The sequence below is a fragment of the Lissotriton helveticus genome, chromosome 5_1 (genome assembly GCF_964261635.1).
Source record: "Lissotriton helveticus chromosome 5_1, aLisHel1.1, whole genome shotgun sequence".
Taxonomy (NCBI): Eukaryota; Metazoa; Chordata; class Amphibia; order Caudata; family Salamandridae; genus Lissotriton; species Lissotriton helveticus.
The window spans coordinates 1,837,646,383-1,837,669,899 of NC_136065.1; the positions used below are offsets into that span (position 1 = coordinate 1,837,646,383).

The 23,517-nt window shown below is 48.8% G+C and overlaps 1 protein-coding gene and 1 long non-coding RNA gene across 2 annotated transcripts in view; one reads left to right on the forward strand and one right to left on the reverse strand.

Annotated features, from left to right (window-relative positions):
- LOC144755886 (uncharacterized) overlaps positions 1-14,070 on the forward strand; it is a 67,955-nt gene extending 53,885 nt beyond the window's left edge. The window contains exons 2-3 of the long non-coding RNA XR_013594988.1: positions 10,094-10,172; positions 13,521-14,070. This is a non-coding gene — a long non-coding RNA (uncharacterized LOC144755886). The remainder of the gene's footprint in view (positions 1-10,093; positions 10,173-13,520) is intronic.
- DLX4 (distal-less homeobox 4) overlaps positions 1-23,517 on the reverse strand; it is a 58,000-nt gene that overhangs the window by 6,912 nt on the left and 27,571 nt on the right. Inside the window, exon 2 of the mRNA XM_078645247.1 lies at positions 8,657-8,850. Coding sequence (XP_078501373.1) covers positions 8,657-8,850 — 194 coding nt within the window. The remainder of the gene's footprint in view (positions 1-8,656; positions 8,851-23,517) is intronic.

Sequence of the window (23,517 nt, forward strand, 5' to 3'; positions counted from 1 at the left end):
GCTGAGGGATGGGAGGCTACACCAGTTATTTACTCGGATGTGACGTGCCACGAGCGGCCGTCATCCTTTTATTAATTACCCGCAGGCCACGTCTGGCCTGCGGATGTCAGGGTGCGTGAGTGATTGCACGACTAGACCACCAACCATTACGTCCCTATCCAACTCAGTTCTTTTCATGAATCAGTTGTTTGAACAGAATCACAACAGTCCACAAATGTCTCTTAGTCCAACACATAAACAGAAGGGTACTTGCGTGAGCACCAGCCAGTGGATTTCGGGCTTCGTCAGCATGCATAGTCTCTCAACCACTGACTCGGGTGGGGGTTCGGCCTCAGACTGTACCTTTGGGTTCCACTACCTTTGGGTTCCACTATGTCCTCCAGTGATGTTCCGGCCTGGGCTCACGGAGTCAGCTCCATGTGGCGGGGAATAGCTTCCTTCAGGGACCTCGCAGGTTTGGCCACTCACTGATTCTCCTGTCCCTTCTTCGGGCATTGCCGTGGTCACGGGGCTTGCGTGGTTGTTTGAGGTCTCCCTGCGTTGTTCTGGCGGGACCTCTTTGAACCACGAGATATTTCGGGATACTTCTTCTACCCCCTTTCGGGCGGTTATCATGGTGCCACGGTTCGCAGTGATGGTCAACGTGACTGGTTCGTAGTGTATTTGGAACTTTCCTCCCTGGCGCGGCTCTGCAGTATGACTGTCACTCCCTGGTCGATCCTCCTTGGGGTGGCATGGCGTCAGGCGCTTGCTTCTTGGTTTTGTCGCACTCTCCGCCCTTGCACTTCTGCGACATCCAGAGGGGTGGGAGATCACCCTGGGTAGGTGGGGAGTAGGTCACGGCGGGGGCCATGGAGCATGAGTGCCCATGGGCTCCGCTGAGTCGTACAGTGAGGGGTACTTCGGTATTCTCTCAGGAACTTATGTAGTCTCTGCTCCGGATCCACCTGGTCTGCGACCGCTATGCGGAACATCTTGTTCAGAGTGCGCATGAAGCGCTCAACGTCCCAGTTGGCCTGGGGCCATTGCGGGGTGATGTGGCGATGTGATATGCCTCGTTGTTGGAGGAAGGTGGCAAACTCAGCCCCTTGGAACGGGGGACCATTGTCACTGCGTACCTCTTGAGGGGAGCCAAACATGGCAAATACTTTTTCTAACACTGGTCCAACATGGTTGAATGCTGTCGACAGGATAGGCTCTAACATGGGATAATTAGAGTAGGCGTCTATGATGACAAGTGTGTGTTTTCCTCCCGGGAAACTCCCAAAGTCCACGCTTATTTTGGACCACGGGACGGTGCAGGCTTCTTCAGTGATGACCGGGAGAGGCGTCAAGTTCTGGGAACCAGACCTTTTCCCGCATCCGTGCTTTCATCTTGGTGGTTAATTGGTGTCCTCCGTGGGCTAGTTGGTCTGCCCGTTGCTTGAGGCTCTGAGCCGGGGTCTTCTCAGCAGGATGCCATCTCCTGTGGCGCTTAGTTCATGGCGGACTCGCCACATTTTCGTTAGGGTTTCCCGATCCCCTGGGGTCCATGAGTTGGCCTGGCGAAGATAGGTTATCCATGAGCCTTCTTGCACGGCGCCTAGTGTCTTGGTATAGACAGTATCGGTAGCGGCCTCTTCTTTCACGTCCTCTAGGGACATACTCTGGGGGCATGAGGTGAGAGCTACCCATTGAGCAAACTCTTCGCCGTCCTCATATTCTTCGTGTTTCTCTGACTGGGCAGGGTGTCTCGAAAGAAAATCGGCTGGGTTCTTGGACCCTGGGAGATAGACTACCTCCATTTTGTACGGTTGTAGTTGGACCGCCCAGCGTTCGATGCGTGGGGGTGGATGCGGGGCTGTCTCTTTGAAGAGGGGAGCTAACGGTTGATGATCAGTAACCATGGTGAACAAGTGCCCCCGGAGATACAGATGAAAATGGTTACAGGCCCATTTGATGGCGATCGCCTCGCGATCAATCTGGGCATACCTTGCCTTCGTAGGAGTGAGGGCCTTGCTGGCGAACGCCAGAGCGGCCCATTGTCCTGGTTCCCGTTCTTGGGCCAACACTGCCCAGAGTCCTACTGGGCTTGCGTCCACCAGCACTTCGGTTCGGTTCGGGGGGTTGAAGTAGGCAAGTGTGGCTTCTCCCAGAAGGGCATCCTTTATCCCTTGGAACGCTTCTTCCTCCTTTGGGCCCCAGTGCCAGGTTGCGTCTACCTTCGTGAGGGCTCGTAGTGGTTCACTTCGGGTGGCCAAGCTTGGAATGAACCGACCGCAGTAGGTGGCCATTCCCAGGAAGCTCCGCACTTCCGTCGGCGTCGTTGGGTGTCTTTGATAGCTTGTGACTCCCTCGGGTCTACCTGTATGCCCTCCTGATCGAAGACATAGCCAAAGAATTCGAGGCATGGCTGGAAAAACTGGCACTTGTCCTTGTGTAGAGTAGCTCCATGCGCGCTGAGCCGCTTTAGCGTGTCCCGGAGATGTTTGTGATGGTCGGCGGCTGACGCGGAGTGGATGAGGATATCATCACTCACATTCAACACTCCCGGTAGTCCGGACAGCAGCTCCCGTATGGTGTTTTGGAACACTTCGGCCGCCGAGGATATCCCAAAGTTCAGCCGTTTGTACCTCCTGAGTCCGAGGTGGGTGCTGAAGGTGGTGATGAACCGGCTCTCTTCGGACAGAGGCAGTTGGTGATATCCTGCATTTAAGTCAATCTTTGAAAACCATTTGGATCCGGTGACATCCGCTATGATGTCATCCATTGTTGGTGTTATATGGCGCTCCCTCTTGATTGCTTTATTGGGTAGCCGCATGTCGATACATAGGCGGATGGCTCCTGGCTGCTTGGGTTTTTCTGCGATGACCATCGGGGATACCCTCGGTGTCGGTCCGGATACTTTTTCGATGTTCTTCCAGGGCTTCCAGCTCTTTTTCTACGAGTGGTCGCAGGTGGAATGGGCGACAGGGGCGACTGATTTATCAATGTGTAGCTTGATGGGTTCACACTTGATACATCCTAGGCCTTTAAACAGCTCAGGGAATTGCCCGAGGAGTTCTTCCACCTGGTATGCTCTGATCCGTCTGGCAAAGGCAATTAGTTTTAGGTCTTCGGCAGTGTGGCTGCTCAGGAGGGTGTCCGCCTCCCTGTCGATTACGTGAATTGTCGCCATTACCTCCAGGTCATCTGCCTTGATGGGTACCGAGATTTTTACTTTCAGCGGCAGGGGTGTGTCTGCTCCATACGCGTATATTCAGGTTTTGGATGGCACCACAGGAGGACCAGGGCGTAGGCTTCGGTATTGTTGTAGGCCCATGACGGTCACCGTTGCTCCTGTGTCAATGACTGCTTTCACTTCGGTCCCCGTTGTGTGAGTTCCTTTGCGAAGGAGCCTACGTATACCTCCTCATCGTCCTCCTCTGAAGAGTCTTCTACGGTTGGCAGATGCTTCGCGGGCCTCCTCTGGGCATGGTCGGCCGGTGCGGCATTAGCTACTGATAGTTGTCAAACGGCTCACGTTGGGGGTTTCTGCCCGCGGAAGTCCCGGGTTTTGTTGCACCTCCTGCAGACAGACGCAAAGTGATTTGGTATCCCGCAGTTGGTGCAGGTCTTCCCTTGGGCGGGGCAGTCCTTGGCAGCATGCGGCTCGTGGCCGCAGTATCCACATCTTGATCTGGGTGGATCTCCTCTTGGTCCTTTGAATGTGTCTCCTCTGGGTCTGGTCTTCACCGCATCAGCTTACTGCGTTTTGATGGAGTCTGGTTTCCCTTGGGACTTGGTTAGGGCTTGGTCCATTACCGTTGCTCGAACCGCGGACAGGTCATGTGATCTGGCTAGTATTAATATGTCTTCCAGCATAATCCTCGGTTTTCTCAGTATGAGACCTCGCAACGTCTTGTAGCGGCACCCTTGAATTAGTTGTCTCCTGATTTATTTTGGCTGGTCTTCATCAGTGCACGTGCTGGCTAGTTCCCGGAGTCGTGCGTAGAACATTTCCAGCGATTCACCCTCTCTCTGACGGGCTTGTCCGAGCTTGAAGACCTCGAAATCAGGGTTTAGTTGTGGGTCGAAATGGCCATTCAGCGCCGCCACAGCCGCGTTATAGTCACCTGTTGCTCCTGTGTTGGGCAGATGCTTGAAAAGTTTGAAGATCTCGTCTCCTGCATAATGCAGCAGCAAGGACCTCTTCACCGCCTCGTCGGTTTCCCTAGTCGCAACAAAGTAGTTGTTGAGGCGTTCGATCCATATTCTCCACCGGGGTGAGGCTGTCGCGGGATCTTCTAGCTCACTGAAAGGAGGTAGGACTCCTGACGCCGCGTGTTGGAACGGGATGCGGGCTGGCGCAGCAGCGGTATTGTCGTCTACCATGGTGCTTGGTGGCGAGTGTGCTTGAGCGTTCTGGCTGGTTCACAGGACAATGATGGCATTGTGTGCCTCACGTGGTGCTGTATTGTAATCTTCTCCCGCTCTCAGGGTGCTCTCACCCTGGGTGTGCCCACTTTCTTCTTACTTGACTTCCCAGAGGCCTTCTTTACTCTGCTGTATGACCCCTTCCTTCTTCTCTTTTTTTTTTTTGATTTGCCAGTGCTTGTTGGCGCACTCCTGTGGGTTGTGCCAGTGCTTGATGGAGGAAAAGTGGGAGCAGAGGGGTAGTCAGCTGCAAGGCCACACAGTGCCTGAGGGGTGTCAAGCTAGTGCCCACTTGTAGTTTGTGCCTGAGTTGGTTGGGGAGCAGAGGGTCCTCAGTAGCAGGGCGACACGGTGTTCATGAGACACCAAACAGTCCAGACTTGAGGCGGCAGGCAGTTCAGGCTCCCGGCCGGGAGCGGAGCGCAACTGGACGGTGCGGGCGGTGATTCCTCGTACGGCCCAGCCTGGGCCTCTGACGAGCAGTGCCGGTGAAATCCTCCGATCACGGACATGCGGCGGCTCAGGCCACATGCGGTGCACGGCCGCACCGCTGCGCACAGGAAACAGTCACTCCCCGGGGCAGCGCGAGGTGCGAGCGAGGGTTGGGCCCCCTCCGCTCGTCGCCAGTGTTGTGTCGTGATGCAGGGCCGGCTTACGGTCCTGCAAGGTGCATGAGGCCTAACATGGGGTCGGAGCGCGGCGCTGAGGGACGGGAGGCCACACCAGTTATTTACTCGGATGTGACGTGCCACGAGCGGGCGTCATCCTTTTATTAATTCCCCGCAGGCCGCGCCTGGCCTGCGGATGTCAGGGTGCCTGAGTGATTGCACGACTAGACCACCAACCATTACAGTCAGTACTCTGTAACTTTCTCACACTAGTAACCTGCAAGCACTTTTTAGGTAAGGCCAGGTAGCTGATCTTCATGACTAAATAACACTCACAGCAAAATATATTTACAAAAGTTCTGATTTTTGTGCTACAGTATTCTTCAAAGCAAACTATGAGTACTTCACCTGGTTTTCGTGTTTTTTGTGAAAATTCTGCATACTTTCCAAGGGGGAACAAGAGGACTTCACACAGCACTAGCCCTGCTCATTTCTTTTCATCCATAGCACACGGAAAGGGCAGTGGTGTTTCGGCTTGCAGGTTACATTCAAGGGTCTTCAGCAGGCTCTCAACACTTACAGCCCTGGTTATGGCTTATTCTCGAATCTTCCTGTTATATGTTGTATCAATTTGGCACTGTAGTGCCAAAAATAAGTACCTGTGTGATTTCAGGGAATTCTACATAGTTGTTGCCCACTAGAACTTGTGGGTTTCTTATTGAGGAATGTTTGTTTCCAACCATGTATTTGCATGCAAAGATCTTTGATTTGTGGCTCAAATGTCGGGCATAATCCCACGGTAGTAATAGGAAGATTTTTTTTCCATAGAAGCGAAGGAGAACAATGTAGAAAGAGAAGGAAACTTAGAGAAAAACATTAAACAAAAAGAAAGCAATAGGAGAAAGAGAAATAGAGTAAAATTCAGAAAAAAGCAAAGAAACTGGAGGGAAAGAAATTGGAAGGTAAACGGAGGGAAAGAAAGTGGTAGGAAATGAGAGAAAGATGAGGGGTGGAAGAGAAAGAACAGAAAAGAGAGAAAATTACATTGAAAGAGTGAGAAAGAAAAATAGGGAAAGAATGAAAATACACATTGAACGGATAACTATCTATTATGTTCCAAAAAGGCAATTGGGGGATTGAGGAGACAGGAAGCTAAAGGTCGAGATTGCAGGCCTGAGATGCTATTATAGGACTACAACAGGTTGTCCTTTGAATACTGCGTTGTTTCTTGAGAGCGTGATGATACGTGTGCAATAACAATACCCTAACAAAATGCAAACAAATGCATATGGTAAAGAGTCTATTTCTTCCTACAGTGCAACATAAAGGTCTCGGTTCCAATAATGAACAACGCGATCAAAAGATTAATACTTAATAAAAGCCCCTAGAATCCGATGAAGCTATGATACCACTGTAGGCTTCTCCTTTGTTGTTATGTTTAGGATGAACAGAAGCAACTGTGTTTTTGAACCCAGTGTTTCAAAAGTAACTATACATTGGATGTTACATAAATCAAACAAAAACAGATATATATAATATTTTCTGTGAACCTTGGAGTGTGGATGTACATTTTTGCTCCTAAGGAGCGTAATCCAGATTTTTGTTTTTGTTTAATTTGGACAGCTTCATTCTTTTCAGTTCGAAATGAGGTTTGTTTTTAAAGGGGAAAAAATACATCAAAGGGGACGTTTGTGTTCCGTTAATTAGCATTTTAGCTAACAGTACTCGGGTTCACAAGCAGTTCCCTTCTTTCGCAAGCACGGGAACACTTAGAACACTTCGGTTTCCGCCGGCCTAATACAACAGTCCCCCAGGTTTCCAAACCGCTTTTTACCTGTTTTGTTTGATAAACAGAACAAGCAAGGGCACTGTATCTTCACTTTGTATGAAGTGTGGGCACACCCAGGTCTGGGCACCGACGTCTAATGCTCAGTAGCTTCAAATTAAACAGTTGCAGAAAAGGCACACAAAGTACATGAGCAAAGCACTATAAATCACTACAGCAAGAGCACATCACACCAAGGGCAGCAGTTACAAATTGTCTCGTCAGGTGTGCCATGTTTGTGTAGTTGTTGCTTTTGAGGAGGCACCAGTTTGCCTCCCGGGTCTCAGGCTCCATAAACTACAAGTACGACAGTGCCACCTGATGGGTGCTAGTTTGCCAGGACTGGCAGAACAAGTCACACCGAACTCGGTGCTAATCCAGGCGGGCAGCATGGAGGCACAGTGCGACTACATGAAGGTGACTTGTCTACAGTTATCTGGACAGATCGGTGCAAGGCACAAGGAAGCTGGCAGGAAGCTCTGGTGGACAACAAGGATGAAGGGCATTTGCAGTTTAGGCAGGTGGAGGTGAATGAAGAGATGCCTAAATAATGAGTTGCTCATGTGGGACAATACTAGAAAAAAAAGATTTACTGCGTGAGGTAAATGTTAAAATTATCCACGTTACATTTAGGTTAAAACAGTATTTTCAAATTCAGGAACACTATGTAGTAATGAAGAAGCTAGCATTTTGTTGTCCTGAGGATTAATTGCATTCTAAAATACAGCATACACACTGCGATCAATGTCAGGATTTGGAGCACAATGATGAAGATGGTATATTTAGCACACTGAGGTCTCAAAATGGTTTATGCCAGCAATGCAAAAGCCTTGGCTACCGCCAGCTTTCTACCAAACGTTGATCTACTTAAGCCCAATTTTCAAATTAATATCGTAACCTAGACTTGATCTTGAAAGGCAGCCTCTCTGATGAGATTCTGATCTCCAACTCTAGAGTAGGCAGCGTCTGGTCAAGGATTGGGGGTCTCTAACAAGCTGAGAGGAAGAAATAGCTCTTCCTGTATAAACTGACATCCTTCCCAGAGTCCCTACTTGGACTGGTGCCAGACTTACAAAACACCACATGAAATTAGGGTTGTCTTGTCCGTATTTACATATGGTCAAAGAGTCCTGCTTGCCAAATCTAACTGAGGCTAGTCTGCCTTGCTCGCCACTTCCCCTTGCATGTGTTGGAGTTAAGATGGAAGCCCAGCTCATCGCACCCTCTCTTACATGGGCCATATTGAAGCTCTTGGGCTCTTGTCAACTCTTGTATCGTAATCCAAGACAGAGTTTGACCTAGATCTGTCATTCACTTTTACCGGGGTCTGATTTTGACTCGGAGCTCTCCTGGACTCTTCCCTTCTTACCAGAGGGTGAATGAGGCCCTTGGACATGCTTCATCTTACCCACACTTAACTATGCCAAAGTTGACCCTGGAGCCATGCTCACCTCACCCTCTCCTATCAGGGTATGAGTTAGACTTGGAGCTTTGCTCAATTCACCCTCCCTTACCTAATCTTAGCGAGGCAATGGGACTCTGCTCTCATACCCTTAAAAGTACCTGGGTTGGCCCCCATCCTCTCTTATCTGGGTCTAAGTTAGACTCAAAGCCCACTCAACTCAATTTAAAGTGAGTCCCCTGGACTCTGCTTATTTCCCCACCTTAACCTAAACCCAGATACATGTTCAGCACATCCTCTCTTGTCTAAGACTTAGAACACTGCTGAACTCATTTTCTCTTACCTAAGCCTACGTGAGGCTGTTGCATATCTCTCTTATCCTTATATGCTTCTAAACAGAGTTAACCTCAGGTCACCCTCTTTTACCTGGGTCTGAGTGAGGCCAAGGTGCGCTGCCAACTCCGCCCTCTCTGGCAGGGCCAGGTACTGCGTCTGCTGGAAGCGCTGGTTCAGGGCCTGTAGCTGCACGCTGGAGTAGATGGTGCGGGGTTTGCGGATCTTCTTGCCTTTACCATTTATGCGGATCTCTCCATTTTCTATAACAGTGTTTTTCTCCAGCTCTGAAAGGAAGTAGACAACAGACCATGGTTATGAAAGCAGAAGTCTGTATCCTGCCTTGGCAAAAAATGGTTCAAGCTCTTGCCAAGATGACCCAAGCCAAAACCAAAAAACCTTTGCGACACAAAGTATCCCGTTATCAAGCCTTGTTCTACAGTTATAAAAACATACGAGGCCATGTTTCTAACTTTTAAAACATTGTGCGCTATAGGACTGTTTTAATTATAGGAAACAAAGTGTATCCCTCAAGACCTCCTGCAAAAGTAAGAAAAGGCAATCATGTGGCCCCTTGCTTATAGATCCACGCTTCTAATACCATGCTCGATTTTCCATTTATGCCACTGCATTATTGCACATCTATTGCCATTTAGTCATTCGCCAAACAAGATAAAAACAAGTCAAGAACATATTTGTTTACTAACTAAGGCCCCACAACAAGCAACTTGGTTTCCTTGTAACATGGTGCTTTTTGATCGACCTGAAACTAAACAAAAGGGCATGTAAAGATGGGCCAGCTCATTAAACTAAAAATTGCAAAAAGATATGATGATGTAATGAGATTCATGAAGTGCACAGCTACTCCTAGGAGTGTCCCGGCGCCAATGCAAATGACTAATTAATACTTCAATTATAATTGTTAACATTGGCGGTGTGTTCTGGGCTCAACATTTTCAGAAAGAAGGTAGAAATATACTAATACAAGATAGCACCTAAAACTGTGTAGATGTGGTAGGTGGGCAGTGTGTAAGGGAGTGTTAATTTCAGTTGTGAGCGATGGTTGATGATCTCGATGTCTTGACAGATTCAAGACTGGATGTCTGCATACAGTTAGACCACAAACATAAAGTTCATAAGGACCCTTGCCGCCGCCATCTAATAATCGTTCAGTTCTCGTTGGTCATACTACAGTTGACACCAGATACACCAGCAGACTTTCCAACATGGGCTGTCCTTCACTGCCTGCTGATTTGTGCATTCTCTCAGCTCGACCACTTTAAATAGTACCATGTGTAACTTTTGCTGATTACATCTTTATAAGAATTGTGTCAGTCTTTATATTGCTTGCTACAGTTTTGTTCATGTATGACAGCCAAAACACACCCACAATTCTTGCTATTCATTTTGTGAATGCTATTCTTAGCTTCCGTTTTCCTATTTGCAGCTTTCCTGTTCGATCTCTTGTTAGTGACTGTGCCCAACTAGCATCTTCTTTTTTTTAAAAACATATTTTATTTCTTTTCTTAGTACAACAACGGCCATTATCGATTGCAAACGTCTTAGCAATGCAGAAGATGTGATGGATTACTACTGTCAATACATTCTAGTAAGTATAACATGTAAATATGCATTACATTACAGTATCAACAGGAGCAACGAGTATGCCTGCATATTCAATGCGGTACAGGTGTGACAATAAACAAAGCGGCCCCCATCCGACCCACAACTAATAACTAACCAACAGTGACCCACCCCCCTCCCCCTGCGTACAGACTCATTTCTTCTCCTTGCATGGTATTAGTCAGTGTCGGCATTCTAGACCTTGCTTTAATTCCTTTCACAAAGTCATTAGGCTTCCCCGATATAATATCATGATGTATCACCCGGGTCACTTTCGCTCTGCATACCTAATGTGTTTTTAGTGAGGTGCATTACCCACCCTAGTGTATCGTATATCCGTAGCTATTAATTCCTCGAGCATCGCATTCCATTCCAGCGAGATAGGCTTCTTTCACAATCCCCTATTTCTTCCCGTTTTATCTTTGTGCTTTCAGCCCTGCCCCATCTAACCACTTCATTATACCAGGACTGAACTGAAGGTGCCTTTGCAGCCTTCCGTTCCATCGTGATTGACCGTTTGGCTAGGATCAGTGCCAGACTGGCGAACATATTCTGTGGTCCTCCCTTCTTGCGCCTAGGGTTCGTTCACAATATACAGTATTCTAGAGAATCTCCCCCTCCCCCTGGGGCTACGTCTCGAAACTTCCTTGACAACTTTGTGCTACGCTACCCTCTTCTCTCCCACCCTCTCTTCCTCCCCTATCACTACCAATCACACTAAAGAAAACATTGGGTCCCCTAACTCCGACTTCTACCCTTGTTCTTTGGTAGTGAATCTCTGTTCCTGCTCCCACAGCAGCGGCTCTTGCAATAGACATAAAGAACAGACTAAGTTCATTAAAAGGTAAGCTCAACGCTGAGGAGTGGGGGAACGTTAAAGTATCAGTGGGGAAAGAGCGATCACAGGGCACGAGATAATGTTGTACATGAAAATTATTAAACATGTATAAATTGTTAGTCCAGCAATAGTGAGTAGCTGGGTGCTATACTTAGATACAGGCATAGATACATAAAGCAGAGTAAAGAATAAAAAGCGGTACATGCATGGGGCAGATAAGCATATGTATTTATATTTGTATTGTACCCGACTGTCTAGGATTCCTCAGAATTAGGTACAGGAAGCATTCTTGAGGAAGGCCTTGTGCAAACCGGTCGTTTTTTAAATCAATCCTGAATAGTAGATGAGAGGGAAGCGACCTGCGAGCCAGGGGTCATTGTTTGAGGTGCCTGGAACCACACCCTGAGACAGTTTGTTCACATGCCTGTTCTTGGTAACATTTCTGGATCTTGAGGGCTGCTAGGCCTTAGCCATAGTTGATCCTACAGTGGTGCCAGGCAAAAGATACTTTTGGCCATGTTGCCTGCCTACTCACCGCAGTAGTCTTGAAGATGATGCATTAAACCTGAGAAAGGATGCACACTTGAAGGCGAAGCAACTGTAATTTGCAGGGGCGAGGTGAATCTTTTAGCATAGCCATGAGCTAGTACAATCTATGAGGTAGGCAAAGAGATTGCTTTCAGTGGGGCTCTGGCCGTGTTGAGGAAGAAAATATGTAGAGCAATTCTCGCATCAATGTGGTAAAGCACATAGAGCAGTACTGACCTTATAACGTGCAATATTACAAGCCAAACGTGGTTCGACCACTTCTCGAAGCTGTACTCGTGTCCACAGGGTGGCCTAAATGAGTTCATTCCCCAAAGCGTCCTGGTGACCTTCGGGGAACCTAATAGCTACCCCTTCACAGGAAAAGAAGTGGAAAATGCGATCAAGTGCATAGTACCGCATAAAGCAGCAGGTCCCGACGGTATTCCCGGAGACCTTCTTCGATCAGACCTGGCCGAATGGGGAAAGCTTATTTCCATCTTAATTAATGCTATTGATAATGGTGCCACAATCCCTGAGTCGTGGAAGAGGGCAGAGGTCATCCCAATTTTTAAAAAGGGGCACAGGGACGACCCTGCCAACTACCGCCCAATAAGCCTGATCGACTCCACCCAGAAGGTTGTCGGGAAGGTGGTACTTGAGAGAATCTTGCAATGGGCTGATGAGAATTAAATCTTTTCGCACTACCAAGCGGGATTTAGGGCTGGCACTGGGACTATAGAGCAGGCATTTAGACTGCTACTTATTTATTGGAAAGTGGTCCTCCTAGGAAAAGGCAGTCTTTACCTCGCATTTATCGATCTAAAGACTGCCTTCGACCTGGTCCCCCGGGAACGCCTATGGGGAGTGTTGTCCGAAATGGGGATCCCCCCGAACATTCTGTCAATATTAGTGAGGCTTCATGATGGTAATTTCACACAAGTGAGGTGGGGCCCACAGGGGCAGAAGACAAATAGAATTCCAGTGAATAGGGGTGTCCGCCAGGGATGTGTTCTTGCTCCCACTCTGTTCTCACTTTATGTGAACGGTGTGGTGGAGCACTTGCTGAAAGGTCCATCTGATGCACCATCCCTGGCGGGCGAGTGAATTCCAACTCTCCTATTCGCTAACGACACCCTCCTTATTTCTAAGTCCCCTGTGGGCCTTAAGAGCCTCCTTGATAGTTTTCAGTCATTCTGTATCTTGAGAGGGCTTGTAATAAATACAGATAAGACTAAGTATTTGGTACTGAACCCACCAAAAAAGCTTGGGCGGACCCCAGTTTTGAACCTTGTATCATTGGAGATGGTTACAGTATTTGATTACCTTGGCATACGCATTTCCGATACCATGCAGTGGAACCCACACATACAGAAAATGCTTTTAAGCCATAAAAGGGTAGTGGGGGCTATCCTTAAGGAACAACGCTCTTCATCAACTAGACCCATCGCTCTGGTTCTTGAGATATATAAGGCGAGAGGAGTGAGGTCGGTCCTATATGGAGCCGAACTGTGGGGTACAAGCAATAGGGAACACTTGACAAGATCTGAAAACAAAGTCCTTAAAGAATTAATGGCACTTCCCCAGAGCACTCCCTCGGTCCCACTGTTACTTGATCTGGGGTGTCACTCGATTAATGAGCTGGCAAAAGTCTGACCGCTCCTATTATGGGCTCGGTTGTGGCGAGTGCCGGAGTTAGTAAAATATGCAGAAGGTCTGTCAGAAGTAATGTCCATGATGGGATGGCATAAAATAAAGTGGTTAAAAGACGTTAAATCCATGCTTTGCGATTTGGGCCTCACTGATGCATGGGAAAATAGATCTGCCCCACCTAAGGCAGTATTGAAGAAACTTTATTGGAGATGGGTATCTAGCAAAGGCAACTCTGATCCCAAACTAGTCCCTAGGGCAGTTATGCGCTATACAAATGCAATTTTTCATTTCATTTCATTTCATTTCATTTCATTTCAGAATAACGGATGAATTTTTGAGGATCAAGGACGTTGCATTCTGTGAACCCTATCTTGACATCATTCAGAAGCCCTTTGATAGGGCCTTGTACTTCAAATTTAGGGTTGGCATACTACCGATACGTGAATGGACTGCTCGTTGGAAAGTTCCTTTCCAAACATCACCTTTTTGTCCAATTTGCGAGTCTAGAATAGAATCAATTGCACACATCCTGTTCGCATGTCCGGCATATAAATCGCCAAGGAACTGTTGGCTTAAAACTTTATGTAGAGAACTGGGCACTAGAGACCACTCTGTAGCTCTGCGTATTTTTAAGTCCGATACGCGGTTGTTGTATGTATGTGGTCTGTCAAAGTTTTTGAGATGGGCCTGGTCTATCAGATTGAAAAGGCTTAGAGAAAATACTTAATCTGTGATTTTATTCTTATGTGCAAGTAGTTCTTATCCTTTTATTTTGTGTTTTATTATTGATGTAATATGTGTATTTTTTAGAAAAATTGCGGAAAATTGGCACCTAGGTGTTCATGATCATGTTAATTGAATCTTTTTATGATGTTAAAGTATTGTTTTATGTTTATGCTTTTAAGATATGTTTTTATCGAAATAAAGCCTATTTCATACTCAGTACTGCTGCGTGTAGATTAGAAGCGCGCAAATTGTACTTGGTCTTGACGAGAAGTTCAAACGCTATTTATCGCACACTGATATGTTTTGTACATATTGTGAATGGATCAGTTATGAGTCCATGTAGAAATCATTGGTATTAACCCCTTCCACGCTCATGACGAGCTGGGCTCGTCATGAGGTAGCCTCCTCGCACGCTCATGACGAGCCCAGCTCGTCATGAATAAAGGGAATATACAAATCTCAGCACAGGAGGGGAAAATGCTGAGCATCGATCTGGTTAAGATCATTAGGTAAAGTGTGATAAGCTGGCAAAGATCATGGATGAGCCTCATTCCTGAGACTAGTCCCTTATGATATCATGAGTGATGAGTAAGATGCCCATTTGATGGGGTTGCGTTTTAATTCTTTGGCCAGTATCCAGACGTGAATGAGGACCAGGCATTATTCCATTCACTAGATATTGTTAGTTGATAATGCAGAGATTGAGTTTCACACCGAATTTCTATGTCAGCTACTTCTTGGCTTACAAGTACGACCCTTAGACTCTGATTAGACAAATGGTAAGAGAATTGAACCTTGAGGAATGGCATAAATGAGTAAGAGCCATCCAGAGGTCTACATCTGTATTCATTGTTTTCAGCTGGACAGGAAAGTTGCAATCACTTCATGACTGGGTGGTGCAATCCCCAGCAAGAGCGGAAGAAGAATATGTCCCAGTGTTTAAAAACATCAACAGTTACCAACTGGGTCAGACTGGCCTATAGGGCAATCAGTCAGTGCTCAATGGTCTGGTCTGATAGATCAGTGTGTGGGCCTATTTTAAGGTCAGGTGGGCTGGTTTTTACTGTTGAGTTCCCAAACATTACCACAATCATTGCCTGCTGCAAGTACAAATGCATGCAGTCTCACATACCTTGCAAAAAGCCAATAAATACATCATGTCCTTAGTTCAAAACTGTTCTGATTTGCAAATGTGGGCCACTTTTTTAGCTATCTGGTTCCCTAACGGGCTTATGTTTTTTTTATGCCTGGGCCTATTTTTTGTCCCAGTTAGGCACCGGTTACTAAAATGGACAGCTCCTCCACAATGGTGGAGGAGCGTCGCCCCACTGGTTCAGAGCCAGTAGCTGAAAAATAGAACAATATTTTAACATTATTTTATTTTTCAGCTGCTGACTCTGAGCCAGCCCTGTAGTGAAGGAAGGGTCCGGGACCAAGGGAGGAGTAGTTGGTGCACTTATAAGTGCACATGTGTGTTTGGCCGGCCGTCTTAAGCCGGCCAAACACACATGGCACTTAGGTTTCTCCAACTCTGTGGCATTTCACAGCCAGGTTGGAGAAACAGCACAGACTCCCAGTCTTGAGAGGAGCGTCAATCGAGCCTACTCAGGCCAATCCCTGCGCTGCAATCACTCCTAGCGCTTGTACCTGGCGCTTACTTGGGATTTTGCTGCCTGTTGCTTCCCGAAGCTCGCCTTTCTTGGCTGGGGGCTGGACTTCGAGTGCTGCACCTGGCGCTGTTGTGGAGAAGGGTCTGGGTGTGAGGCACAGCGGGGCTGCGAGCGTGTGCAGGGACTCCATTGCCCAGGAGTCCCTGCGTGACCCTGCCAGACCTTCCGGTCCGCTCTCCCCGTGGCCCGCCCACCGCCCACAGGAGGGTACTTTATCTCCTTTTGCCAACTGCTCCCTGGGACGCCACAATCACTCCTAGCGCTTGTACCTGGCGCTTACTTGGGATTTTGCTGCCTGTTGCTTCCCGAAGCTCGCCGCACCCGCTCCGCGGGTGCCGCTTCGCCTTCCTTGGCTGGGGGCTGGACTTCGAGTGCTGCACCTGGCGCTGTTGTGGAGAAGGGCCTGGGTGTGAGGCACAGCGGGGCTGCGAGCGTGTGCAGGGACTCCATTGCCCAGGAGTCCCTGCGTGACCCTGCCAGACCTTCCGGTCCGCTCTCCCCGTGGCCCGCCCACCGCCCACAGGAGGGTACTTTATCTCCTTTTGCCAACTGCTCCCTGGGACGCCCCAATCACTTCTAGCGCTTGTACCTGGCGCTTACTTGGGATTTTGCTGCCTGTTGCTTCCCGAAGCTCGCCGCACCCGCTCCGCGGGTGCCGCTTCGCCTTCCTTGGCTGGGGGCTGGACTTCGAGTGCTGCACCTGGCGCTGTTGTGGAGAAGGGCCTGGGTGTGAGGCACAGCGGGGCTGCGAGCGTGTGCAGGGACTCCATTGCCCAGGAGTCCCTGCGTGACCCTGCCAGACCTTCCGGTCCGCTCTCCCCGTGGCCCGCCCACCGCCCACAGGAGGGTACTTTATCTCCTTTTGCCAACTGCTCCCTGGGACGCCACAATCACTCCTAGCGCTTGTACCTGGCGCTTACTTGGGATTTTGCTGCCTGTTGCTTCCCGAAGCTCGCCGCACCCGCTCCGCGGGTGCCGCTTCGCCTTCCTTGGCTGGGGGCTGGACTTCGAGTGCTGCACCTGGCGCTGTTGTGGAGAAGGGCCTGGGTGTGAGGCACAGCGGGGCTGCGAGCGTGTGCAGGGACTCCATTGCCCAGGAGTCCCTGCGTGACCCTGCCAGACCTTCCGGTCCGCTCTCCCCGTGGCCCGCCCACCGCCCACCGCCCACAGGAGGGTACTTTATCTCCTTTTGCCAACTGCTCCCTGGGACGCCACAATCACTCCTAGCGCTTGTACCTGGCGCTTACTTGGGATTTTGCTGCCTGTTGCTTCCCGAAGCTCGCCGCACCCGCTCCGCGGGTGCCGCTTCGCCTTCCTTGGCTGGGGGCTGGACTTCGAGTGCTGCACCTGGCGCTGTTGTGGAGAAGGGCCTGGGTGTGAGGCACAGCGGGGCTGCGAGCGTGTGCAGGGACTCCATTGCCCAGGAGTCCCTGCGTGACCCTGCCAGACCTTCCGGTCCGCTCTCCCCGTGGCCCGCCCACCGCCCACAACGGTCTCTACTTCTAGGAACGGGACTCCCGCAGCGCGGGACGCAGCTCGGGGCGAAGACCGGGCTAAGAGCGGGCCGTTTGAGGCCGTTCGAGGTCTGAGAGGTCTGGTCTGGGCCCCTTTTCTTATGCCCTATCCTTGCCTTCTCCCTAACTGACATCGGCCACTAACTCCGTCTAGGCTGGTAGTTTATTTTTGTAATTATGTGTACTCGTGTCACTCGTAATAGGGCTGGCAAGGGGGGGTTGGTTCACAATGGTCCTATGGATGATTTTATCACACACACAAATATCGCCATAGACCAGGAGATTACCAAACTCCAAACTAGAGTGTCCCTTGACCTGGCGGCTGCTAGGAAACTGTCGCTAGAGTTTGCTAACTCCAAGAAATCTTCCCTAGGGCACATAGCATCAGCCATCACTCCGAAGCGGTTGCACAACCAACAGTGTGTAACAACGATGGCCGATGTTCACGACAATTCAGTTTTGCCTATCCCTTCGCCACCCCCGTGTCCACTACCTTTGCCCGAAAGCTTGTCCAACCCTGTGGTTAGCCCTCATCATCTTCTTTCCCCCACTTCTCATTCCCCAGATATTTCTAATGTGTCCACTTGCTACGGAGGGCTAGACAGTATTCAGGACAATCCGCACAAAAGAAAACGTACTCCTAGATCGACTTCCTCACATAAGAAGGCTAAAACCATGGGGCCACACTTACCTAACGCTGTCAACATCTCAGCTGACGGTAGATTGGGAAGGCTCCACACTTTCCCACAGGCTCCTTGGTGCACTGATAATGATGGGGTAGTTCCTGCTGACACCAAAAGCAATACACCTACTGAGATAGCAGACCTCTACCTAAACGACCAGGAGGGGAGGGAAGGGGAATTTATAGGTGTAGTTTGGGAAACCCTAAAAAGCCTCTTATCTCCCCTGGATTTAAGACTCTCTCGAATCGAGAACCATCTCTTAGAGATGGAGAAAAGCATTATAGCCTTGGCTACACTTGGCTTGAGAGGTCTCGAACACCAAGGTTTGATATTCAGGTCTCCCAGAATAAAACTTCCCTCCGTGCTACTGGGGGCCCTCACACCAAGAGTAATTTCCGAGGGGGGTATATTGATCTCCCTCCAGAAGCCAATGATTACGTGGTGGTTCTGACTGGAGTACCGGAGGCAGCGAACGGCCACCACGAATATCATCGGTCTTTACATAATAAGGTCATGCACTGGCTTAATACGTACAGACCGATCCCTAATGGCGGGACGAGCAGAGTCAAAATGGTACGTAGAGTACCGTGGGTGGGTTCCACAAGGAAATCCACTCCCGGCGATTGTATAGTCGTGACGTTTGAAGACCCTTACACGGCTAGTCATATTTGTTCCTGGGCTGTTGAGGATGGGGGTTCATCTATTGCCCCGAGGCCATTGTCTTTCTTCTATCCACCCCGCGATGCATACTCACACGGGGGCAATTGGTCCATGGTTCCCTATCAGCCCAGTTGGGGGTATTACTCTAAAGAGCATAATCCAGCCAGAGGTTGGCTCGGGATAACAACCTCAAACAGGTATGACTGTCTCGAGGATGTTGACTGACTACCTATGCCTCCTGACCTGGCACCATCGATTCAACCTCATGTACCTTTGGTGGAAGTTGGTTTTTTTCCCTTGTCGACTACCCTTGTCGGGACTAGCCCTGTCCCCCCTATCCAAACTAGGACTCAGGCTTTGCCTGTACAGGGCTCGCTGCATTCTCTCAACACCAATTGTACCATCAGTGCTATTGCAATTGCGAGTGAGATAGTTTTTGCTCCGTCGTCCCCCACAATTCCTCTTCAGTTTTCCCGGCCTCTCGGCTTTAACACTGACTCCCCTACCCTAGCCCCCTCGATCTGCAATAGATCCATAGATAATCCCCAGCTCAAGATCTTAAGTTGGAATGTGGCAGGGCTCGCTCGAAATTTCAATAAGCCAGATTGGAACTCTTTTTTGGACCCCTTTGGGATCTGCCTCCTTCAAGAAACCTGGTGCTTGGAGCCCTTCCACAGGGTAGGTTTTACGACCTACTCTGTACCAGCATCCAAATCACAGGGCAGTAAAGGCCGCCCTTCAGGTGGCCTTCTTATCTGGGTCAGTATCACACTGGGACTTTCCATAAGACACATAAAGATCCAATCTCCTGACCTCATGAGACTCACTATACAGCGCCCGGGGGGCAGGAAGTTAGAGGTGTTCAATCTGTATCTCAGGGGGTCCAGGGGGGGGGGAATTCATTGCTATCTTCAACTGGAGTTGAAGAGGAGCTCAGTGGTTGCAACATTGACTCCCTCATTGTCCTGGCTGGAGATTTCAACTGCTGTTTCGAACCGTTAGCCAGCGAAGACATCCTGGACACCTGGGAAGACGATGCTAAGAGAGGCATTCCTTTGCTCGTTCTTGATCCAATTAAAAAATGGACCCAGAATGTCATTGATATTAATTCTCTCTGTTTAGAACATGATCTTAGGGCCACTAATGGCCGATCTAAATCAGACTCTAGGGGTGCGCACACCTTTAATAGGGTGGGCTACACCTCTAGAATAGACTGTATACTGCTAAACCATAACTTATGGCAGTATTTCCATGACATGGAAGTCCAACAAACAACCGATAGCGATCATAATCCCTTGGTCCTAACGCTTGCCCTCCCGTGGGAAGAAGGGAATCTTCCATTGCCTCGATCCAATTGGAAATCATCCCACGAAGTTGTACCATCCAATTGTGGTAGGCGTTTAAAATGGGCGAGAGTTGCCGCGGACGAAGTGAGAATGGCGCAAGCTGGGAACATAATGTTAAAAGTAAAGCACCATTTAGGTGCGTCGGATTCTGATAACGACGTTCTTACGACGTTTACAGAGACCATCGCATCCCTTAGTAACCTGTTTCTAGTTCCTCAGGGTAGGGCCAGGGCCCCTCGGAGATCGGCAATTAAGGGTAGAGACCAATGGTACTCCTCTGCCTGTCGTGCAGCCAAAAGCGATCTCATCCGAGCGGTTGGAGAGAAAGACTCTCTTCAGATTACACTCGCTAGGAAAAATTACAAAAAAGCCCAAGCAGTGGCAAAGGATACCCATGAAACAAATTTTTGGAGAGATCTAATGGACGCCAGCTCCAAAAAGGATTCGAGGGGTTTCTGGGCTTTGCTCAGAGGCAGGGATAGGCCGGTCGACTCATTGCTGACATGTAATATCACAGGGGAGGCCTGGTTGGCACATTTTTCCAAGCTCTACTCTAATCCATTAGGGGCTCCTGGACAGAATAGGGGTTCCAGACACAGCGTCCCGGTAGCTAATACAGATCTAGACCACACCTTTGCAGCTAAGGAGGTTGAAGAAGCAATTAGGTGTCTTGTTCGTAATAAGGCGGCAGGTCCAGATGGTGTCCCTGGCGATTTGCTCCAGACCAACACGGAGGTGTGGAGCTCACTCATTGCCCTACTTTTGAATGAGGCCATGTCTGGTGGATGCCTCCCGGACTCGTGGAGGGGTGCGGAAGTCGTCCCGATTTTTAAAAAAGGTTGTAGGGACGACCCTGCCAACTACCGTCCCATAAGTCTGCTTGATTCTACCCAGAAGGTAGCAGGGAAAGTAGTTTTAGGGAGGATCCTGCAGTGGGCCGAAGAAAAGCAGGTCTTGTCTGACTTCCAGGCCGGTTTTAGATCAGGAACGGGCACGATTGAGCAGACATTTCGATTTCTAATGCTTTATTGGAAAGTGGTTAAGCTGGGCAAAGGCAGTCTGTATCTCGCTTTTATAGATCTGCGGACTGCCTTTGACCTAGTTCCACGTAACCAATTGTGGGCTGTTCTTGAGGGCTTGGGCATCCCCCCGTACCTGCTGGTATTGATCATCAAGTTCCACGAAAGCAACTTTGCTCAAATTAGATGGGGCGCACAGGGCCAAAAAACACCTCGTATCTCTGTAGACAGGGGCGTCCGCCAGGGGTGTGTGCTAGCCCCCACTCTGTTCTCACTATATCTAAACGGAGTGGTGGAGCATCTTCTTAAACTACCAGCAGATGCACCCTCCCTGGCGGGCAGGAAGATACCAACTCTCCTGTTTGCAGATGATACCCTGTTGATCTCGAAAACCCCGCTAGGCCTCCAAACGTTGCTCTCAAGGTTCCAGGAGTTTTGTGACTCCAGGGGCTTGGCCATTAACATCAGCAAAACTAAGTTCCTGGTGTTGAACCCCCCTAGGAAGACAGTACACCCTCCAACCCTTGACTCAGTCCCACTCGAAAGGGTAAGGGAATTCGATTATTTAGGCATCCGACTCTGTGACTCTATGAGTTGGAAGGCCCACCATCAAAAAATCATTCTGACTCATAGGAGGGTCACAGGTGCATTATTAAAAGAACATCGTGCCTCACCCCTTAAACCCATCGGGGTGATATTAGATATTTATAGGGCAAAAGCAGTGAGTGTGGCGTTGTATGGGGCAGAGCTCTGGGGTACGCAGAAATTTGACACCCTGACCCATCTTGAGAACAAATTTCATAAAGATCTAATGAGGCTACCTCACAGCTCTCCCACTCTCCCTCTCCTACTTGATACAGGCACACGCCCCATATCTGAGCAAGCAAAGCTACGCCCTCTTCTACTATGGGCCCGCATATGGAATGTTCCTGAACTCTCAAGCTACGCAGACGCCCTGCGTGAACTCCTCTCAACCCCGGGCTGGCATAAGATCGGTTGGCTCATGGAAGTAAAGCGCCTCCTTTACGAACTGGGCTTGGGAGACGCTTGGGCCAACAGATCTTCACCACCTAAACAGCTGCTAAAGAAAATATTCTGGTCGTGGGTGGCAAATGAGAGAGCGAGCCACTTCAAACTATGTAGATCTGCTGCTGAGTTTCTGCTTATCAAAGATCTCCCCCTTAGAGAACCTTACCTAGACCTGATCTCTAACCCGAGGGATAGGGCACTGTATTTTAAATTTAGGGTTGGAGTTCTGCCCCTAGGTAAATGGACAGCGAGCTGGAAACCACCCTGGCAAACCATTGCGACCTGTCCTTTCTGTGCAAACAGGGATGAGTCCATCGCCCATCTAATGTTTGAGTGTTCAGCGTATGTTGCACCTCGCCGTAGATGGCTGAAACCTCTTTGCTTGAGGTTGGGCACCCGGTCACACTTGGAGGCCTTACAGATTCTAAGATCAGATACTCACCCTTTGTTTGCTTGTTGCCTGGCAAAATTTCTGGGATGGGCATGGAGGATAAGATCTGTGAGGAAATTGCTCCTCCAGTGAAGGTCATCCATTCTGACTCTTCTGGTTTTAGCCATTTGATGCTGTGTTTTCTTCCCTTCCTAATGATGGTATATTGCTGTTTATTGTATAATGTATCCTAGAGGGTTGAATTGCACAATTGTTGTACATTTTAAATTGTCTTGTACTGTAATGCTTTTCTGTATTGAGGGCTGAACTGCACAACTGTTCTAGATTTTAAAATTGTTTTTGTACTGTAATGCTTTTAAGAAATGATAAATATTTCGAAATAAAGCTATACAACAACAGCGCTGCTATCATAGAATGAGAGCAGTGCAGGGATTGCACAGGGAATTTGAATTGCTGTCCCAGGGGCTGCTGGGACCAGGAAAACCGTGGCAGCAGCAGCTCCAGTCAGGTAAGTCTCTTTTTTATTATTATTATTAAATCTCCAGCTCAATCTATCCACCCACCCCACCACTGTTTGTTTGTGGAGTTTACTAAATCAAGAAGGGCTAACGAGAATGTGTTGCTGGTCTGAGATGAAGAAAGCCTAGAGCAGCGCTTAGAAACTCAACCAAGAAAGCATGCAGGTTGATCATGGTGTCACACTTTAAACTAATCACTGGAGGTGCCAATACTGAGGCAGATCAGTATGCACACACACTGCTTCAGTTCCAAAGAGAAAATGAGCATTGTTAGAATGGGACAATTTCATAAAGAGAGGACAACAGTCTTATCCAGAAAGAATTTAATTTCCAGACCACGCACGACACACCTGTAGTACTCGTTTCAAAAACATGAATTTCCTGCAGATTCGAGGGGAAGAGGCTCATAAGTAGAAAAGTCCAGCTCTGTAAGAATGCAACCCTCTTGTAGAGTAGAAACGGAGAGGAAGGGACGTTTCAAGCCATGGGAGGTTAAATGGGTATTTCCACAGAAAAAAATGCTGCATTCCTGCTACTAATCAGCTTGCCAGCGACCAAGCAGTCTCCTCATAAACATGCTGAAGAGTACTCCCTTGTGAATGAGGCAGAGAGACATTTTTTCCTCGCACAGTCTCCCAGATAGCAGCATACTGATGCTCTGCTGATTAGAGGCCACAGAGGGGAAGAGTCAGACATGCAAAAGAAATAAGGGAAATGCAAAATGGTTGCATGGCGGCGTTGTATAGCTCCACAGCTCCT